At 37.3% G+C, this 22,037-nt stretch overlaps 1 protein-coding gene across 1 annotated transcript in view; it reads left to right on the forward strand.

Annotated features, from left to right (window-relative positions):
• Positions 1-7: 7 nt before the first annotated feature.
• Positions 8-22,037, forward strand: part of LOC126811545 (cadherin-23) — a gene marked incomplete at its 5' end in the record, with an annotated part of 28,330 nt that continues 6,300 nt past the window's right edge. Inside the window, 5 exons of the mRNA XM_050537231.2 lie at positions 8-292; positions 4,213-4,354; positions 11,379-11,668; positions 15,176-15,403; positions 21,826-21,914. Of these exons, the coding sequence (XP_050393188.2) occupies positions 8-292; positions 4,213-4,354; positions 11,379-11,668; positions 15,176-15,403; positions 21,826-21,914 (1,034 nt within the window). The remainder of the gene's footprint in view (positions 293-4,212; positions 4,355-11,378; positions 11,669-15,175; positions 15,404-21,825; positions 21,915-22,037) is intronic.

A 22,037-nucleotide genomic window follows, 5' to 3' on the forward strand; every position in this document is an offset into this window, starting at 1 on the left:
AAATTCAACATTTTATCTGACGGTGCTGGCTGTCGATCGTGGAAATCCACAACCGAAATCCAGTTCAGCTACTGTGATGATTCGGCTGACGGATGTGAATGACGAATCTCCAGAATTTCTTCATGACGGAGAGAGTGTAACTGTTCCAGAAAATAAAACAATTGGTCTTTCCATTTTTGCATTCAATGCGACTGATTCAGACACAGATCCGTCACTTTATTATGAAATATTGTGGGATCAATGTAAAATATACGACGAGAAAGATAAAGTTGTTCCTAGAAATAAAGTTGAGGTAAGTTATGGTTTATTAAGCTTTATGCGAGATTTACATGTATTTAGTGTAATACACTGTTAAAACTAAATGTAAAATTACAGTGAAAAATATGTAATTTCTTTAACATAACGCTGTAAAAACACCACTGCATGTTTTTATACTATAAATTTACTATATTAGTGAGGTAACTTGGGATTACTGTAAAAAAAAATTGCTAAATTAACAATAAAAGTGTAGTTTTACAAGTTAGAACTGTATTTTTATTACATGTAACCCGTATTGATACAACTATGTTGGTTAAAAGTACATGTATGCGTACGTACGAAAATTAAATGGTAGCTGGTAGGGTTAGTCTGTGGTTCAGATTGTACATGTATGTTGTACTTTAACGGTTTTTATTGGTAATAACGCTGTAAAAACACCACTGCATGTTTTTATACTATAAATTTACTATATTAGTGAGGTAACTTGGGATTACTGTAAAAAAAAATTGCTAAATTAACAATAAAAGTGTAGTTTTACAAGTTAGAACTGTATTTTTATTACATGTAACCCGTATTGATACAACTATGTTGGTTAAAAGTACATGTATGCGTACGTACGAAAATTAAATGGTAGCTGGTAGGGTGAGTCTGTCGTTCAGATTGTACATGTATGTTGTACTTTAACTGTTTTTATGGGTAATTCTTCTATTCAAACATGTTAATTACAGGAAACGTGTAATTGTACATCTCTTTAGAACTTTAACATTGATAGACCTTTTAAGGCTTCATTACTTTTCGTCTATACTATAGTCCACTTATGAGGGGATCACGGTGGCTAAGTGGGTAAGACGCTGGCTTGCTAGCCTGGAGGTCGGGTGTTCAATCCCTGCATTTGCCGATAAAGTTCATCCAGATTGTCTGGTGTGGTTCCCCCTTGTCAGTGATGCAGGACGAAACTCTGAGTTTCCGTGTACACGGAAACGATCCCTATTAAACTGTTAAAATTCTATGTACATTTACAGTTATAAGTATACTTAAAATACAGTGTCCGGTTTGTAATATCACATAGTTTGTTAACTTACATTTAAAACGATGTAAATGCATATGAATACAAAGCTTATGTAATGAAATGAAATGAAATGGGGTTTAACGTCCTACTGTTCTGCTCCTATACTGGGCTAATGAAGACGGGCATACGACATACAGTGTGCTATGAGGGAAATTTTGCCCGGGCAGCGGCACTATCGCCTACTCTTATATCGAATTCCAACTGCCAGGGGATCTTTTACGTGCATCCAATATATACACGGGACCTCGGTTTTTCGTCCCATCCGAAGGACTAGACAGCTATCTTTGTCAGGCCCTCCGTTCTGTACCACTGACAAGGGGAAACCACGTCGGAAAATCATGATGAAGCTTATGTAAAATTACATCAAACTTAATGCAGAAATACAACCATATGTGAGTTTACATTATGTGAGCTGTATATTAACAGAAATTAACAGAATTGCCATTTGAATTATTATTTTACAGCAAATTGTAAATGAACTTTCAAATAGTGGCCACACTGGTTATTCCCTCTTTAGCCACATGTAAGATTACATCAAACGTAATGTAAAAATACAACCATATGTCACTTTACATTATTTGAGCTGTATATTAACAGAAATGTCATCTGAAATACTTTTTTTACAACAAATTGTAAATCTACTGTCAAAGAGTGTTCAAATCGGTTATTCCCCTTCGACCACATATCGAATTTTGTGCAAAATATTTACTGTTATATCAGTCAGATTAGTCTATTTTAGAGAAATAGGTTATTCAAAATCTGAATGCACCCATCTGGCGTATGGAGACAGTGATATGCCAAACATAGGTTGTGTGGGACATTTTGCTCCGTGCCATGCCTCCCACTCTTTCCGTAAGAAGCAGAACAGTAGGACGTTAAACCCCATTTCATTTAATTTCTTTCCATTATCGAATGATGTTTTACTTGCTCGGCTCAACGGTCAGCAAAACTTTATGTGTTGGCCAAGATCTAACCTAAGTCTACTTAGCCGAGTGGGGACAATCACATTCAAAGTATATTTCAAGTAAATATATACTGAGCGCCATGGAAAACGCATCACTTAGTTTTTCGTATAACAAAATGATCCTGTAAACAAATCTTATTTATTTTGCTTCTTATTGTGAACAATATTCAAATGGGAACACATCAATAACAACACATTTATACACTTATGGATGGTTAATCTGTAATCAAGGGTACAAAGTCAGAGGGGTCAAAACCAAAAGTACGACACATATGTCAGTAGCGCGTGTGTCCTCCACGGGCCATCATCACGGTAGGCTACATTACACTTCCCCCACCCCATCAATTCGTTTCGAAGACGCATCAGTCTGCAAGACGTTTCCCTAGACGTCTCCACACACGTTGATGGCACTTACTGGTCCTTGTCTTCCGACGACTGCTGCACCTGTTCGAGTCGCTGGGCGGAATCTGTCACGCAGATGAGTGACCCGGATGTAGCGGTCTTGAGCCTGGGTTGTAACGCGTTGTGGACCAGGACGTTGACGGTCACGTATTGATCCAGTAACTCGAACACGTTCCACCAACCTTACAATAGTGGACTGATGACAATTGAAGTGTCTGGCAATAGCAGGTGTAGACATGCCAGCCCTGGACATTCCCATGGCTTTATTCCGTTGATTTTCAGTAAGTCTCGGCATCTATAGCTCGATTCCTTCACACGTCCAACAACAAATTACGACAGATTTACGTTTCACAGTTCATGTACTGCACATTAAGTTGAAAACATGCTTTTAAAGGGCTCACACACAATGCTGCACGTGAATATTTGGTTTTTCATGTGCATCTCGTGCAATTTTTTTTGTGCACACGGGCCGATATTTTTTGCGTTTGGGAGCATTGTGTGAAACAATAGTTCATAGTATTGCATAATATTATACATACAAAACCACCTAGTAATAAAATATTTGGGAAAACAAAGTGATGCGTTTTCCATGGCGCTCAGTAAATACATTTCAAATTGTATTTTTAGCGTAAAATGACTGGCAGAAAGTTGCCAGTAAAATCACTGTATTATAACACTGACTTGTAAATGTACCCCTAAATGGTAGATTTATATTTACAAACCCCAGGTAAATTTAGAGTAAGTGTAAAATAACTTTGAGGTAAATTTACAACCACAATATAAATTTACAGTGAGTGTAAGATAACTTTGAGGTAAATTTACAACCACAGTGAAAATTTACAGTGAACGTAAATTTACATCACTTTCTATTTACAAGAATAGTTTATTTAACACTCACTGTAAATTTACATGCTGTTTGTAAATCTAAATCTACCACTTAGGTGTAAATTTACAAGTCAGTGTTTATATACAGTCCATTTACTGGCAATGATAGATGCGCGCGCATTAGTCACATTCGATCATTTGTTTGATAATTAGTATAGAATTCTACGCCAAGATTATGATTTCTGACATAAAGGTTGCTGATTCAAGAGCCGAATTACTGTGCGTCGAGTTCATGTGTCCTTGGGTAATAAACTTCGTCCCTGTGTTCCAGTCTACCCAGCTGTACATGGGTATCCCTAGGATGGAGTATGCAACTACACGAAGAAAATGAAAATGTTAAGCTCTTTGGGCAGCATAGTGGGCTCTTACTAAGATTTAAAGAGTGGGGGGGGGGGTAAAGGGAGGTAATCAGACTTTATCTGCATCCTCGGGATGGCTTCGGACTTATCGTCTAGTAATCTAAACTGGGTGACCAGGAGAAAACCCACGATGTTAGGTGTTATCTGGTGAAAGATGGTTCGGGTTAAAAATCTCTCTGATCGAAACGTCCTACATTCAGTAAAAGGATCATGCGCATAAATGGGTGAATTGCATAGGGCTATAATATTTGATTTGATTTTTTTCTTGTTGACAGCACTGGTTTAAAATGGAGAATACGACTGGGAGTATAGTAGTTAATTCTAGTTTAGATAGAGAAACTGCTGAAAGAGTGATTCTAGTTCTGTATACTGAAGATAAAAATAACCAGGTCCCTAATACAAATCAAACTGCTACTGGTATGTATACAATAATTTAGTATAATTCCGAGTAGCAATGTTCTTATGTTGTAGGAATACTACTGTCAGGAAATTGGACTAGAATTTCTAGGGTTTAAACCCCCTTGAAAAAGATCTATCTCGGTTAGTTGTGCTTGGCTCTGTGCTCGCTGACACTGCACGGACTATGCAATGGTTAGTTCTAAAGTAATTAAAGTATTTTCCCATGGTAAACCTAATTCATTCCATTAGATTGTTATCGCATGGAACTGTATGCCTCAAATAGAAAGCAGGGGAGACTACTATTATAGTGTAGATTCAGGGGCGTAAAATGGCCATGTCTTTACCAATGGCAATATACTTACTTCGCTAAGAATCTGCCTTCTCTGTTTGTGTACGAGCAATAGCTATTCTGAAATTAAATACGCTAACTTTTTTACGATTTTAGCACCACGGAGTATATACCCAAGTTCGTACACGCATGAAGAGAATGGGCGATGATCGTCATAATTTAAAAGGTCCCCATGCCCTTACCAATGACTTACTTTTTATATAATTAAACTATTTTAAAACCGTCTCGTACCATTCGATATCCGCTGCTTTTCTATTAAATAATTATTTTGGAATATAAACTAAATATTCCTGTCATTAACTATCTCAAAATAATCCTCACAAACTGCACGACTTATCCTGTATAATATTGCTGTGTATGCTATTTACAGACACTTACGATCCATAAATTAAATTGTGTCTAGCAAATAAGTGTTTGAACGATTCATTAATGATAATAACTTTATAATTACACTTTGTGATTTCTTAACAAATTTTGAATTAAGTGGCCCTAGATACATGTTTAACATTCAGTTAGGAAAAAACCCGACTTACTACATTTTTCATGATTGTGTTGGATATTTATGGCTATTAAATTGTCATCTGCAACAGCTATTGAAGTTTGTTTTTTTAGTTTTATTTAACGTTGTTATCCCACGCCGTCAGGGAGAGATATTGAAATGAGCCGTCTCGACTTTGTTTCTTGAGCATATATTATATATAGACCGTTCAAGATATACATTAACTGTGCCGATTGCTAATTTGTAAAGTCTCAGTAGAACAGTTTTTGTGTTTTGTGAACTGGACCAAACCGGGTACCGAATGAAACCACGACACCGGGCAGCCCATTGCCATTGTGTATTTGTTTTTCTTGCATCCTTTTCTACATGTTTCAGGTACCCTAACTATAATTCTATCAGATGTTAATGATGAAGATCCAGTTGTAACGGAAGGTTCAGATGTGGTATTAAATATATCAGAGAGCACGAGTATATCAACAGAACTAACCACATTTACAGCTACAGATAAAGATAAAGAACAAACAGTTAAATTTACATTGTTAAATACAACATTCTTTACTATAACTAATAATGGTAAGAATATTAACATGGCGACTGTCAATACCCACACGAGGGATTTTTAATCCACCGCAAATTATACCATATTATGAAAGACGAATATCTAGTCCAAGCGGGGAATCGAAACCACGCCACTTGACTCATTCACACAATGACAGACCTTGTGATACAACGCGCACGCGTTAACCATTCGGATCCCCCCCCCCCCCAAAAAAAAAGTTTTATAAAACTAGTGTGAGTCATGATCGGCTATAGGCTACATGAAATATAAATGTAGGCACATTGAAGGAAAATACCATTTATCTGAAATTTAGTAAAACGGCCAAGTAAAAATTAAGTGGCCCATGTAGTATTCAAAAATAGGGGTCAAAACATTATAGGCGTACAAAAGGATTCAAGTTAGGGCATTAGTCCTTAATTTATATAAAACATTAAAAAAAAACAAAAAAAAACTGAATACAAAGAAGCAATAGGAAAACATACGACTAGTCCAGACTGCGGTCGTCTGCTGAATGACGTTAAGCCGGTAGTTTGCCACTTGACGCTTTAAGTTAATGTAAATTATACCAACAATAAAAAGGGCGACAATCCAGATAAGACAACGCTAAAAGGGTTTAAACTAACAATTCAGCAAGAGACAGGTATTCTTCAACTGTTTAATTGCACAAAATACAACAAGTCAGACACCTGTAAGAGATACAAACAGGATATATTGAAGAAATGGAACTATCGAAATATATTTGAGTAAAAGTGTATAATAAGGGCGATAATCCAAATCGAAATCCGGAAACCGTTTAAATTGTAACAATTAAGGAACAGATAGGTATTATTCAATTATACCATTGCACAGAATGCATTCTATTAAAATGCGTAATTGTGTCCCGCCCTATATGGTTACATATTGTCCAGTGTGTGACAGTTGGAATTAGACGATGTATGGCAAGATTCCTTCATCATTATCCTGGTTGGTGACGATACCTATGACTTAACCGCATCTCATCTTTCTGAAGATTTCTTGCAAACCTCTTAACAGATTGGTCTTTTAATTCGAATGTTCATTAAGTTGTCATATACAACTGGCGGTAGTTTTTTCTTTAATGTGCATAGAAGTTATATCTCATATCAGCCTCTCATGGCACTCTGATGGCGTTGATGAAATATTACAAAGAACACGGAAATCAATTTTTATTCTTTTTACAATTACAAATGTTTATGGTACAGTTTGTAGCATTCAGTATACCGAAATAGAAGGTGTACTTATCGGTATATTTAAATCGAACTCAGAATTTCCTTTTCAATTATTTCTCGGGAACAACCCGCTTAACGCAGTAGGTCAAATCCTTCTCTTAACACACCGAAAACCTTCCAGGTTCACTGTGAGAAATATCGGAATACATTGCCTTTTGATTCAAATTTCCATTGACTTTTAGACTAGCAACTAGTAGATCCTCACCGGAATTTGCATTCGCATCTATTTTCGTTATTGGGCGGAAATTATCGAGCAATTATCAAATTATTTTTTTACTTTAAATGAAAGGATCCATACAATTTAAGGACGATTAAAACTATGGCGTTGTGTAATGTCGGATTTAAATCTTTTCTCGTGTCGTACTCGGACGATCAAACGGTTCGAGGTGATAGAATGTCCATCTTTTAATGCCTTCAATTCATATTTAATGGAAAGAAGTACATGTCTTTAGTCACGCATCGCAATAATTTGAGATCCAACGACGTCGCATTATTTTCAGCAAGCGACATTTCGATAACTAAATACTTTTAAGGGCTCCAAATGTAAGAGACAATAAATGAAATGAAATGAGGTTTAACGTCTTACTTTTCAACTAATGAAGACAATGATGTATTGTGTCATGGGAAAAATTTTGCCCGAACAGCGGCGCTACGGCCTACACTTATTTCGAATTCCGACTGGCAAGGGTTCTTTTACGTGGACGAAATGTGTACATGGGACTTCGGTTTTCCCACCATCCGGACTATTATACGCTGTCCCGTGCAAACCCCTCCGTCCTACATCACTGTCAATGGGAAACCACGCCGGAAAATCCCGATGATCTATCTCGGTCAATACCGGGTTCGAACACGGGATTTCTAGGTTAGCGAGCCAACATTGTACTCACCGAGTCACTGCGACTTCCATCACGGACTATAATATAATTATATATTCTGCTATCCCCTATCTGCCCCTACCCCTATAATGCGAAGATTATCCTGAGGATTTTTTCTACCCGTACCTGTTATGCTGAAAATAGTACAATGCGTTTTTTTTTTCTATCCTGTATGTAGGTAAAATAACTCTAGCAAAAGTAATGGACAGAGAAAAAAAGTCACGGCATGATTTTGAAGTTATTGCTACTGATAGTGGAATACCACAAAGAAGTTCTTTGGTGTCGGTCCACGTTAATGTTTTAGATTATAATGATAATCCGCCAATTTTTAATATGACAAAGAAGACATTCAGTGTTCCAGAGAATGCTACAAACATGACAAGTATAGTCAATGCCACTGTTTCTGATGATGATATTGGTGCCAACGCAAATATAACCTTCAGACTTTTGGAAGAGATTGATGTGTTTAGAATTGACTATCTCACAGTAAGTTATATTTGGAAGGGGTTGGTGGTATTTAATTATTTTGTACCTGTAGGTCCTGGAAGGGGTGTGGTGGTGGTGTGTGTGTGTGTGTGGGGGGGGGTATATGTTTTGTACACCCAGGTAGGTTATTCTTTTAGTGCTTATTCGGATGTCTTCAATGAGGTTAGTCCACTGGGGCGTAGGAAAGTGGGACTTTGAGGTCGCAAATTTAAACATTTTAAAATCATTGTTCTTCGGGCCTATTATTTAGTATGTCTTTACAAAACTGCAGCTAAAACAAGTTGTTTGACCAATAAATGTAGCTGTAACGGTTTTGAGAAAAAGTGGAGTGGTGTGGAGTGATTTCCTATTAATGGACTGATAGCCCAATTGGTGTAGAAAAGTAAAACCTTAAACCCCAATTCATTTGTAATAATTCTTACAATATTCATAGTTTTAATGCTGTCACTTATATTTGAGCAGAAATATAAATCTGAAAAAAGAGCATAATTATTGATTAACCTGGGCTAATGAAGACGGGCATACGCCATACAGTGTGCTATGAGGAAAATTTTGCCCGGGCAGCTGCGCTACGGCCTACTCTTATATCGAATACCAACTCCCAAGGGATCTATTACGTGCACGCCAATGTGTACACGGGACCTCGGTTTTTCGTCCCATCCGAACGACTAGACAGCTGTCCTTGTCAGTCCCTCCGTCCTGCATCTCTGACAAGGGGAAACCACGCCGGAAAATCTGGATGAACTTTCTCGGCCAATGCAGGGATCGAACACCCGACCTCCAGGCTAGCGGGATTATAGGCGGAATCCAAAGGAATAAGTGCGTCCCTTCACAATCATTTTGCACCCTGTTATCTATAAGCATTATAGGGTGTCGTGCGTGAAGCAGGATAAGCTTAGGAATGTTGTTGGTGCTATTATTTATATATAAATGAAAAGTACCCGAAGACACCCCTTCATACTTTTACCACTCGTATAATTGATTTGTTTCTTTTGAATTATTGTTTCTTTTTATTTCAATATTCATTTCAGGGAGAAATATTTGTTAATCGACCACTGGATAGAGAAGAAAAAGACAATTATATAGTTCGTATAGAAGCTAGAGATAATCCTATTAAAGAATCAGAGAAAAGCAATAAAGCTACCCAATCAATCACTGTACAGGTTACTGATATTAATGACAATGCTCCAATATTCAAACATATACAATACACTGTTCTCATTCCTGAAACTAAGAACATAGGTGACGTGATTAGAGATGTAAAACCGGAAAATATTATAGCCGATGATGAGGATGCTGCAGAAAACGCAATAGTCATTTATAGTCTTGACAATTCAACAAATTTCAACATATCCTCTAAATCTGGAGAACTCATAGTTTCCTCCTCACTAAGGGGAAGGTCTGGTATATATAATCTCACCGTGTTTGCAATTGATCAAGGTCCTGGTAATCTTCATTCTAACACAAGTCTGGTAATTGAAGTACAAGATGAAAATATAAATCCACCAGTATTCAGCGATTCTGGACCAATACCAAATATCAAAGAGGTTAGTTATCTATTCCTGACGTTAAGCTCTTATCATGAACTATCCCTGTGCTTAAAATATAAATTAAAAGCATATTCACTGTATAAAGCCGTAATTTTATTTTACTGTATATATTGAGGTCGCGTTCCTGCGTGTAGGTAGAGATAGGCTGAAAATATTAACAACTCGTTACGATTTTTGTCATTATAGAATTTGTTCTTTAATTTTTCTTGTCTTGTTTTTTAGTGTTTGAATATAGGTGACAAAATATATGTGTTTAAAGCAATGGATGCCGATAAGGAATTATCTACAAATGGCAAAGTTCAATATAGTTTCGACAATGAAACTTTAACTGACGACTGGAAATATTTCCATATAGACGTAAATAGTGGAGTCATGGTTCTAGCCAAAAAAGTCGACCGTGAAACAAAAGCTGAATTTAAGGTAAATTGGACCATGCTCTTTCAAATATGAAATGAAATAAAATTGGGTTTAACGTCCTACTGTTCTGCCCCGACTGGGCTCATAAAGACGGGCTTTCATATTATGACGTACTATACATTTTGTTCTGTTCGTATAACGACAGTAGGAGGGGGGGGGGTGTTGGATGGTCGAGTGGTTAGCACGTGCGTGCTGTATCATAAGGCCTGTCCAACCACGTGGGTTTTCTCCGGGTCCTCCGGTTTCCTCCCACTGCTAAAGACCCCTACGCGCAAGCGAATTATTGAAATAAAATCAAACCATATGTTAGTCCCGAAATGACCTAGTTTGTGCCGAGTGGACGTTAAACCCCATCTCTCTCTCTCTCTCTCTCTCTCTCTCTCTCTCTCTCTCTCTCCTGTTTGTCAGTTGCCCGCGCTTGTCTTTATAAATAGCTTTTCGGTACCCTACTAGAATTCATAAATGTATATCTTTTTCAGATACGAGTTATTGCTTATGATTTAGGCTTACCTAATAGATTACAGGTGAAAACTGACCTTCTTACTATTAAAGTTCAAGATGTCAACGACAATCCTCCTACTTTCAACTCCAGTTCCCGAGCTGATAGAACTTTCAAAGTCCGGGAAAATGAAGAAAACCGCGCGGATCCCATCGGATGGATTCAAGCGGTTGACCCAGATGAAAATTCAACAATTGATTATACATTGGAAGGTATCCGACATTGCATTGTAATTTAATATCGTAACTGTTTACAAAGACTTTACAAAGAATTCAACTTGGCTATTAAAACTTGCAGTAAATTCTGGTTAATGAGTTTGTTGTGATAGGTGTGCTATGAAATCAAAAGAGGAACATAATATCGACACTTTTCCTCACAAGTTGTAGATTCGGGCATAAGGGTATATTCAAGAAATGGCTTGGGTGTGAATAAAGAGTCAAAAATTTGCAATTAACGAAAAATAATTTAGCCTCTAATGGTGGTGACAAAATACGCCCATCGGTCTAAAATTAATATTAAAAATCAGCCTTACTTTAATTATGAATTTAACATCTTCTCTAGATAGCCAATGGAAGGAGTATTTTATAATGGAAACCGTAGGTGAGAGGGGTAAGATAACAGCAGTTAAAGCATTGGATAGAGAAAAGGCTTCCACAATTACACTGATTGTAAAGGCAAATGATACCTCAGTCATTGGTTGTGGTTCTGAAGATCGTTACAATATATCTAAAACGAGCGTCTTTATAAACGTTCTGGACGAGAACGACAATGCACCCACTTTCACCAAAGATGAGGTATCTAAAGGTTTCCGTAGCACCAGCGACTTTGGAACTCTTGTGCTGGATCTGAAGGTAAGAAGAACATGGTTTAGGAATCAGTAAGTGTGTTCAAATTAAAACCGGAAATATTTTCAGATGTTCAAACTTCAAAATACAATGTACAAATAAGATTATTACAATAAATAGAGAGAGAGAGAGAGAGAGAGAGAGAGAGAGTTTAACGTCCACTCGACACAAACTAGGTCATTTCGGGACTTACGTGTGGTTTAATTTTATTTCAAAAATTCGCTTGCGCGTAGGGGTCTTTAGCAGTGGGAGGAAAGCGGAGGAACCGGAGAAAACCCACGAGGTTGGACAGGCGAACCTACTCCGTGTCACGTACAACCGGGGATTCGAAACCACGCCAGTCGACTCAATGACAGACTGTATGATACAGCGCGCGCACGCTAACCATTCAGCCATCCAACCCCCCCAATAAATAGAGTAGTCACTACTACTGTCAATGAAGTACAAACTACTTACCACCAAAACTGTTTCTTACCCTTTTCCATCTAGTATCTTTTGCTATTAGGTTATTTGAAAATCGACCCACGTCTAAATTGTACCTTTCTATGCGCCTCTCTGGTCAGTTGTTTTGGGACTAATTGTTCCGATAACCAGTTGTTTCGGATCGCCTTGATTTTCTAAAATATTAAGCGGGGGTTGGGTGGCCGAATGGTGTAACACGTCCGCGTTAGATCATGAGGTCTATCATTGAGTCAAGTGGCGTGGTCTCGATTACCCGCTTGTACGTGACAAAGGGTAGGGTCCTCTGTCCAACCCCGGTTTCTTCCCACAACTAAAGACCCTACGCGCAAGCGAATCATTGAAATAAAATTAGACCATAAGTTAGTCCCAAAATAAACCCCAATTCGTTTTCTTTTTCTAAAATATTAAGCAGTAGGAAGCGAAAATATTTTGTACAGATAAAGCTGTTGGCGAAGGAAGACATTTCATTTATATTCATAAGAATTAAACCAAATTGATTACAGAAACGAGAGCAATCTCTACATCTGTTTTCAGTTGTGATTTTGTTTTTATGAAAGTAATTCTCTACATAAATCTTTACGCAAAAATACGAATGAGACTTTCAAGAACATAAATGTGTATAAACCACTATACCTGCTAATACACATATATCCGTATTTTTTTAATTATTAAATTGACCCCAGATCGCGTTCTTTATGGAAAACCATACAGCTCTTTATTCAATGTTATTAATTCTTAGTTCTTAATGCATAGTCAATAATTCTTATTTCTTCATTTGTTGTCGTATTCCGACATTTGTATACTAAAATTAACATTTGTATCTTAAAGTCAATATTAGTTTTACAAATCAGATATTTGTCATAAAAGATTTGTGAATTGTGTTTTGGTTTAATTTAATTTTAGTTATATAAAGATAAAATTTATTTTAGAAAATAAAAAAATTAGCCTACATTTACATTTCATCAGAGACATTCAACGAAATACAAATCTCGAACAACAAATTTCCAAACACAAATATCCAAATACAAATTTTGAAAAACGTTTCTCGAAATACATTTCTCCAAATTCATCGAACCGGAACATTATCACGACATGAGCGGATACAAAATGACATACAATAAGTCACCATACTATAATGGGGAATCGAATGTGTATATACATTAAGCAAAATCGCTCGACGACCGTGACTGTAGTGAAACCAGTAGTATGGTTAACCGGACCGAAAAAGAAAATAAATTGAAAGTAGTCTATTTTCAGAAATTAGGTTATTGTCTGGTAGCGACATATTTTTTTTGTTTAGGCGAATGGGTGTTTTATCTCTTCTAAATCATGTAATCATGAATGTGCCAGGGAATAAGTAACATATTGAAAGTGAGATATAAAATACTTTCCGGTCATGCATTACACGATAAATCGTATTTTAACTTTTAAATACCCCCCTCCCCCATACACACACATTAACTTGACCAATATATGCAGAAACATATCTCTACGGATTAGCCATAACACAATTAAACAACTTACAAATCTTTTTAGTTAGTTTTTTTATAAGCCTACATTTCAGTGTGGGCGTATTATGTCGTCAACCAGTCCGTTGGCTTGTGAACGTGATAGAAGCTACAGTTTTTGTCGGATTCTTTTCAGATTTGGTGTGAAGCATTGTGGTCATGTGATCATCGTTCCGCGACCTTCCGTGTAAGAATTATCCCCACCCCCTTTGCGAAAAAATTTGGTGTGAAGCATTGTAGTCATGAGAGGACGAATTCGATATTCAGCGTTCCACGATCTTCCGATACAGGCTTTAGTGTTTAACGGATTTTTTTCAAATTTGGTGTGATGGGAGGACGAACCCTTCCGAGTTATCCCCCTTTGTAGAAATATCAAATCAAGTCAACAAGTTTAGTTTTCTTTTCGGATAAGCTGCTGCCGCGAGATAGTTGCTCTCTGAGTGTTTTTCCACGCTACGTGGCTATCTTTCATTTTATCGGGTGGGTATTTCAAAATAGGTATTTCGAAACGTATTGTCATAATTTATTGGAAAACTTTATGTGTTCGTTTAACTTGCCCCATTTATGTACGCTCACTTTATATATGAGTGCGTGTGTCTGCCGTCAAGTGTCCGTCGAGTGACGGTCTGTCGCCCGTTCGCTGTTTCTTGTAAACACGTACTCGATTACAGAACAGATTTATTTTTCAAATTTCATGGGATAGTTATCCAAATTCAGAATTTCCAACATATGAAAACATCGGAACGCGATAATTTGTTTATAAGGAAGCAACCTGTCGAATTTCAATTTTTTGAAACTTCAATTTGACAGAGTTATCTTTCCGATCATATTTTTGCTCGTGAACTCGACACACGGAAGAACTCTGTCAAAATTCGAACTTTTAACACGAAATACAGAATTATTATTAAAACTTGGTTGATATTGTTCATAACTCCATTTATGTTTAAATTCATCCAGAATGAGATACCGAAAACTGTTATCTATGGAATTGTAGGGTAATTTTATTCCTAGTACAAAGGACTTGGCGATTAGTGAGGTAAAAAGACAAGAAAAGGATATTTAAAGATACACACACTACATGTATACACATGCTAACAACTAGCCGTGACCGATACCCCACCTCACCCTCAAAAGGAGCAAAGTTAAAAAAGATATATAAAATTATAATTCAGTGTGTTATCATCTTACAGATTTGAAACTCCCCAGAAAAGGTGGTACTGAAAAAGGTTTACTGAGCAGTAATTTGGGCATAAAATTAAGAATAATGGAATTATGGATACATATTCAGTAAAGATCACATGACATCACATCTTCATGTGATAAATACGATAAAAGATCGCTTGCACAATTATAACATTTTAGAGTTAAAACCTTTCTGAAGAAAATCCAAATTATCAAATTACATTTAATGAAATTCGACAAACAATTGCAAGCTGTCCTGTTTCTGATTGATAAAAATTTGAAACCTAAAAGTCACATAATCTGCGATGGGTTCTATATTATCTCATTTTAAAGATCAGATTTATCTATTGTAATTTTATAGGAACTCGTAATAGATGAAGATTTACCTATCAACAGTTATCATCAATATAAAGTAGTAGGGGAGTTGACTATTGATACGAATGTCCAGGCTTTTACATCTCCACCAGTTAATCTATCAACAAATGGAACGATAACAACCAACCTCAAGTTTGAAACCAGTACTGTTGGTCAAGTATCATTTACTGTTATGGCTTATGATATGGCAGGAAATGACACCATTGATGTCTTGGTATGTATGGAAACAGGGAGCCATTAAATTCTTACATCCGGTGGCCCACGCATGAAGTTCCTTCTATTAATTATTGTCTTTCTCTCTCCATTTTCTCCCCTTTTACATGGCAGGTTGTGTTGACTTTTTGGTCTAGAATCGAAGAAGAGGGTTTGCCTTTATTTGGAGAGTTGCGTGGTTGAAATGTAGGGAGGATTGTTGCATGTTTACTAGTAGGTAGAAAACGTTCAACCCAACGTAAAGGTGGGGAAATCTTAGAGCAGTTCAAAAAGAAGAGAAATATCAATGGGTAAAATTAATCGTAAATGAAATGAAATGAAATGGAGTTTTATGGCACGTCAGTTGAAACAGGGCTATGTTGCCCCAAACATATGGTGACTTTAACGAGACAAATTAAAAGAATATCACCGACATTTATATATGTAAATAAAAACAAATATCATAGAAAATATAATTAAAACAACTATTAAATCTTTTACATATACAAATATTTAAAACGTAACGCATGATAAAATATATACAAATAAAATTTATTATAAAATTTTGTCTCCTTTAAAAATGTTAGCAATTTATCATATAGCTCCGGTTGAGCAAATAGCTGACGTACTGACTGGCAAAGGTAATATTTAGATCTAATATACGTGAGAAGATTGCACTCAATCAAGATGTGTTTTCCTGTCAAAGGAACATGACTGTGAACACATTCTGGTTGGGGCTCTCGCTTCAAACTGAAAATGTGAGTTAAAAAGGTATGACCAATGCGGGAGCGAAACAAAACAACTTCATCCCTCCTGCTGGTTCTATAGGAGATTGGCCAGTCTCCCAAGAGAGGCTTGATGTGATGAAGTTTATTTGTTGTAAGATCCCAAGACCGTTGCCAGCGGTCATATATAAAAAAAAGTTGAAGGAAGATTTAAAATCGGTGAAAGGTAAAAGAAATTGTGGTATGGGAAGATCTAAAGCAGACTTGGAAGCTAAGTCTGATTGATCATTCCCTTTAATATCAACATGACTGGGGAGCCGGCAAAGGACGGTGTCCTTACCGTTAAACTCGTGTGATAGTAGCAGACGAAAAATGTCTGCTACTAAAGGGTGTACAAGCTGTTCATTGTTTATTTACTGTAAAGAGGACAAAGGATCAGTGAATATAATGTGTTTTAAAAATAAAAAGGATTGAATGAACTCCAAGGCCTGAAAGATGACCTGGAACTGAGCAGTAAATATGGAAGCAGCAGATGGAAGTCTGACAGAAATGATTCCAGATGGCGTGACGGTAGCCGAAGCTACCCGATCACCATCTTTGGAACAATCTGTGTAAATGGGTGCATAATCACCATATTTAGATCTTAACTCTCGAAAGGGAGACTGAAACACCGTGGAACTAGTATCTTTATTTGTGTTTTTCGTTAGATCTAAATCGATCTTGGCAGGCGATATAGTCCAGGGTGGAGTACTAAATAAAGGGGTATTCGCAATACTGTCATGACTGATGCCACCCTCTGACAAAAGGGGATGGATGCGAATACCGAATGATTAAATAACGTTAGTTTTCAGTAAATACAGATGTTCATGATATGGTCTAAATATGATATTAAATGATATATGATTAGGCAGAGATGCAATTTTTGTAGCATCCTGCAGTGACAGTTTATCACGTCTGTCGTGCAATAAGGGCTCATGAGCCTTGAGGTACAAACTGTGCACTGGAGATGTACGGAATGCTCCTAAACTGCTCCTAAGGCTTGGTGTCAAGCTCTTTGAGATGAGACTCGCGGACCGACCCATACACAATGCACCCATAATCGAGTTTTGATCTTATTAATGCTCGATATACAAGACCTCACGGTCTGCTCCCCAGTCAGTGTTTGATAAGACTCTCAATATTTTGAGAGCTTTCAGACATTTCTTCTTGAGTGTTTTATATGAGGGATGAATGATAATTTCTTAACAAATATCAAACCCACGAATTTCGTCTTATCTACAACTGGAATGGGATTACCACCCAGTGTAAGTTCCGGATCGGTATGTAAACCTCTTCTTTGACAGTCTTAGATTTCGAAAATCGAAATCCATTGTCAGTTGTCCATCGTTGAATAGAATTCAAGAAAAGCGTTCCTTAAACGACCTATCTTCTAAGAAATTGGAATTAAAGATAAGCAAGCGACCTCTGAAACCTAGGTTATGGAGGTCACGCATAATACCATATTTCCATGTGGCATCGTAGGCTTTCTCAAGATAAAAGAAAATGGCAACTAAGTATTGTTTCTCAATGAAAGCGTCCCTGACGAACGTTTCAAATCTAACGAGGTGACCAAGAGTGCTCTTTGGGGGCCGAAATCCACATTGAAATGGGTTTATTGGACTCGAGGTACCAATAAGCCTTCAATTGATCAATCTCCCCATGGGTTTGCAAATTCAGCTGGTTAAAGCGATCGGACGATAATTGGTAGGGTTCGTAGGATCTTTACCCGGTTTAGGGATGGGAATTATTGTGGCTTCGTGCCACGAAGTTGGGAATTTCCCATCAACCCAAATCAATTTATAAAGATCTAATAATATTAAGAGAGTAGGAAAAGGTGATGTTTTAAAATCTGGTAGTGAATTTCATCTGGACCAGTTGTAGTATCCCGGGCTCTCTTAAAAGAGTCACGGAGTTCAGCAATAGAAAACTTGTCATTATAACATTCATCATTATGGGACTTGAAATTAAGTCGCCTTTTCTCCGGTTGTTGTTGTTTAATGCCCCGAAAGGCATCCGAGGAGAAATTGGTTGATGAATTGAATGAGAAAGTACTGGCCAGAGAATAAGCGATTTCATGAAATGTTCTTAGGATGGAATTTTTAACATTTAGATGGTTTACTGATAATGCACTAATTTTACCTTTAATTCTACGAATCCTATCCCATACCGTTTTGGAAGTGGTACGGGAAGTGATCCTAAGACATAACCCTGCCATGAAGACTTCTTTGCTTGGCGTATGGCTCTACGGGCCTTCGCCTGGACCATTTGGTATGCTGCAATATTCTCCATGGAAAGGTGATACTCAAGGTGTCTTAAAATACGATAACGCTCTCGTAGAGCGGATTTGCAATCGTTATTATACCATGGTTTATTGAAACGTTTCTGTTTAGTCGTAGTCCGTGGAATCGCCTGCTCTGCTACATCTTGAAGAATTGAAGTGAATAAGAGAAAAGACACAAAGATTCAAAAAGAGCCCAATCAGCCTTATGCAACTTCCACCTCTGCAGTCGTTCGACCGGAGAGGGACCATTATTATCAATCAAGATAGGAAAGTGGTCACTACCACATAGATCTTTATTTACTCTCCATGTAAAATCCTGAAACAGGACCGGAGAGCAAATCGCGAGATCAAGAGAAGAAAACGAAGCTGTGGCAGGATGTAGATAAGTAGGCGAGACATTATTTAATAAGCACAAATTATTAATGTTAATGTAGTCAGCTATTTGATTACCTGTGATATTGTAACAGTGTAAATCTTCGGTAATAAATACCCACTGGAATTATCCGTTAAACTGTTTAATACCGGAAAACATAAAACATCAGCACGTCCGACAGGCAGAATGACTGTCCTAGAAACGAGATAAAACCTAGAATATTGAATGAATGTACAATTCAGTATTTAAAGAAGCTAGTATCTAAGAATTAAATTAAATATACACAATTAGCAAATGTGGGTAACAACATTAAAGACAATAATTACAAATAATAGAAAAAAAGGCTGTCCACCATCAGTTACCAAGTTACAAGATTAATGGCTTCAGGTATTAAAATAAATCTATTGAAATTTAAATAAATTATTAAAACAACACAATGGACATTAAATGAATAAATGAATTCATAAAGGAGCGAATGAATAAATACACGAATTATATCCCCATTACAATATTATCATCAGGACTACCCCAGAGTGAATGATGACCATTGAAATCTCCCATAATGATAAAATAGAGAGGTAGTTGCGCGATCAGGTCATCAAGATCCCTGGGGTTTAGATTTAAACTTGATGGTAAGTACAGAGAGCACAGAGTAACGGGGATATATATGTAAAGTCACCCTTGCAGCCACAGCCTATAAAGGTGTGGTTAGGGGAACTTGACTATGGGACATCTCCATTAAGAATAATGGAAACACCACCACGTGCTCTACCATCATTATTAGCAAAATGATGATAGGCAACAAAATGTTTATATAATAATTTATTAGAAGTTTTAAGAAATGTTTCTTGTAAGCAAATAGCTAATGGATTGAATGTTTGTATTAGGATTTGGAATTCATTAAAATATGGCTTAATACCACGACAGTTCCACTGAATTATGGAATATGCCATCGTCAGAGATGTTTAACAGGACTTCTTGACTGTTATTTGGGATTGGGGCGTGAATCTCCACAACAAAATCCATTATATTGTCCTGATTACCGAACCTGTTATAGGTCTGGACAGGGTCATCTTCAGCCTTCCTGCTAGGGAAGTATACAAGTTTTGAACCGGCCTTCGATTTAAGGGGTTTTTTTGGTGGTACAGTGGGTGGCGTTCCACCATTTGAAGGAGTTTCTGGCACAATCCCCTCTGCTGCCTCGGGCACTGTAGACGAGAGTAGTGAATTCTGGTTTCTTTGGTATTTGAGGTTTTGGGGAAGATGATCCTATTCTTTTCTGTTTTTATCTGTTGCACCTCTTTCTTTTTTTCCACAAAGAACATTCTCTTGAATAAGCAAAATGTGGTCCTTTGCAATTTTCACGGTGATGTTTTAGTTTGCATGTTTTGCTTTCGTGGCCATCTTGGCCACACCATGTACAAATCGGTTTACTCTTACATAAATTTTTACTGTGCCCAAAGCGTTGACATTGAAAGCAACGCAATGGGTTAGGTGTGTAAGGAGATAAATCCAGTTTTGATGGTTTTGGGCAATTCTGGCTTGTTGAATGTCAGGATATAGGTGTTGGTTTCGATGATATTACCATTACGCTTGATGGAAATATGTTTAACCATACTTACACCTTGTGAGGAGAGTTCGCTGAGCATCTCTTCCCCATTGCTGCCTTCTAAATCCTGAGACCTAATAACACCCCTAGAAAAATTTAGACTATTATGGTGTGTTACTTTAATTGGTATGTTCGCTAAAAGGATCGATTTTAATAATGACAACGAATATTGCTCTTCCGTGCATTCAACCGAGAGGGTACCACTTCTCATCGTCTTAACCCTTAGCAATTAAGAAAGGTGATTGCTTACTTAATGCGGTTTCATTGCTTCTTTCAACCTATACCACGTTCGTGAAGATTTTGTTGATAATTCGCAAATTTTATCTGTCGGCCCGCGTTTCGGCGGGCAAAGTCTTTTAATTTGGGAAGCCCTATTGTTTTTTTTAATTAATCACTGACTGCTCTCCAATCACCAAGGATTGCAACATCCGTACAGGCTACGCCGAACGAGAACATCCAGTTATATACTCAGACGAAGTTTAGAGGATATCTTTCACTTCATCCAATTGACCCAAGCCGCTTCCAAGAAGATGCTGCTCAAGGACACAAAGGTTTAACTGTATTAAACTAATAAAACAGTAGGGATGGGAAAATTTATCCTCTCTTCAGCTAACACGAACAAGGCCTATTGATTAGGGTGAGCCACTCTGACCCCCCTCTAGATGAACCATTGGCCAAAGTAATGTGTTGCAGAGAAAGGGCTTGCAAACCAAATCCCCACGCAATTACCAGGATTTCACTCTCCACCGACACGGGTCGCATCGCACGGCAAACACGTTGCCCCATTACAGGAATCCTTTTAGTCGCCTTTCACGACACGCAGGACATACGAAGGGTATATGGGTGGTCTTGATCTGGGATCAAATGGGATTTGGTTAACACGTTGATAGTGTAAATGGAAACCTAGTCTGACCCTATTATTCTAGAAGATGTTCACATGTGTATCCGTGCAGAGAAAGTGTATATGGAAAACGAATTTGGTCCATATTATTTTTTAAGTTTTTAAGTCAGTTGTATTCCCTTCATAACTTTGACCTTAGCCAGCTTGAATGACCTTTTCTGAGAAGAGGTCTGACACTGAGTGTAAATGGTTGCATCCCAAGAACAATTCTGACACGGATAGTGTAAATGTGTACAACTCTAGAACGGTTCTTGTACTGATGGTGAAATGGGTAGAACTTGTTGAATTGTATGGATTCGGTAGATTTTTATCGGGGACCAGAGTAAGTGGGGTATATGCATAAATGTCAATTAAGAGAGCAATCTATCTTCAAATTTAAAACAAAAATATGATATGCCATACAACATAATTTTAACTTTGTTACACTAGCCCAGTCGAAGGAAAAAAGTAGTGCACTAAACTCCATTTCATTCCATTTCTGTACAAAAAAGTCTAATATTCTATTAACATTTACAGATTTATATTATTGGTGATAAACAAGTACTGAAGATAACTCTATTTAAACTTCCAGAAGAAGTTCGATTACTTCAAGATGAACTAATAAGGTAATAACTAACCCATTACATACCAAACAGACAGTTACGTTTGGATTCATTAATTATTCGCGTGTGTCATCAGCAAATGGCTGCCGTAGTGAATAGTGACAATAGTGAGTTGCATGTCCTACC

This window comes from Patella vulgata, chromosome 2 (assembly GCF_932274485.2).
Source record: "Patella vulgata chromosome 2, xgPatVulg1.2, whole genome shotgun sequence".
Taxonomy (NCBI): Eukaryota; Metazoa; Mollusca; class Gastropoda; family Patellidae; genus Patella; species Patella vulgata.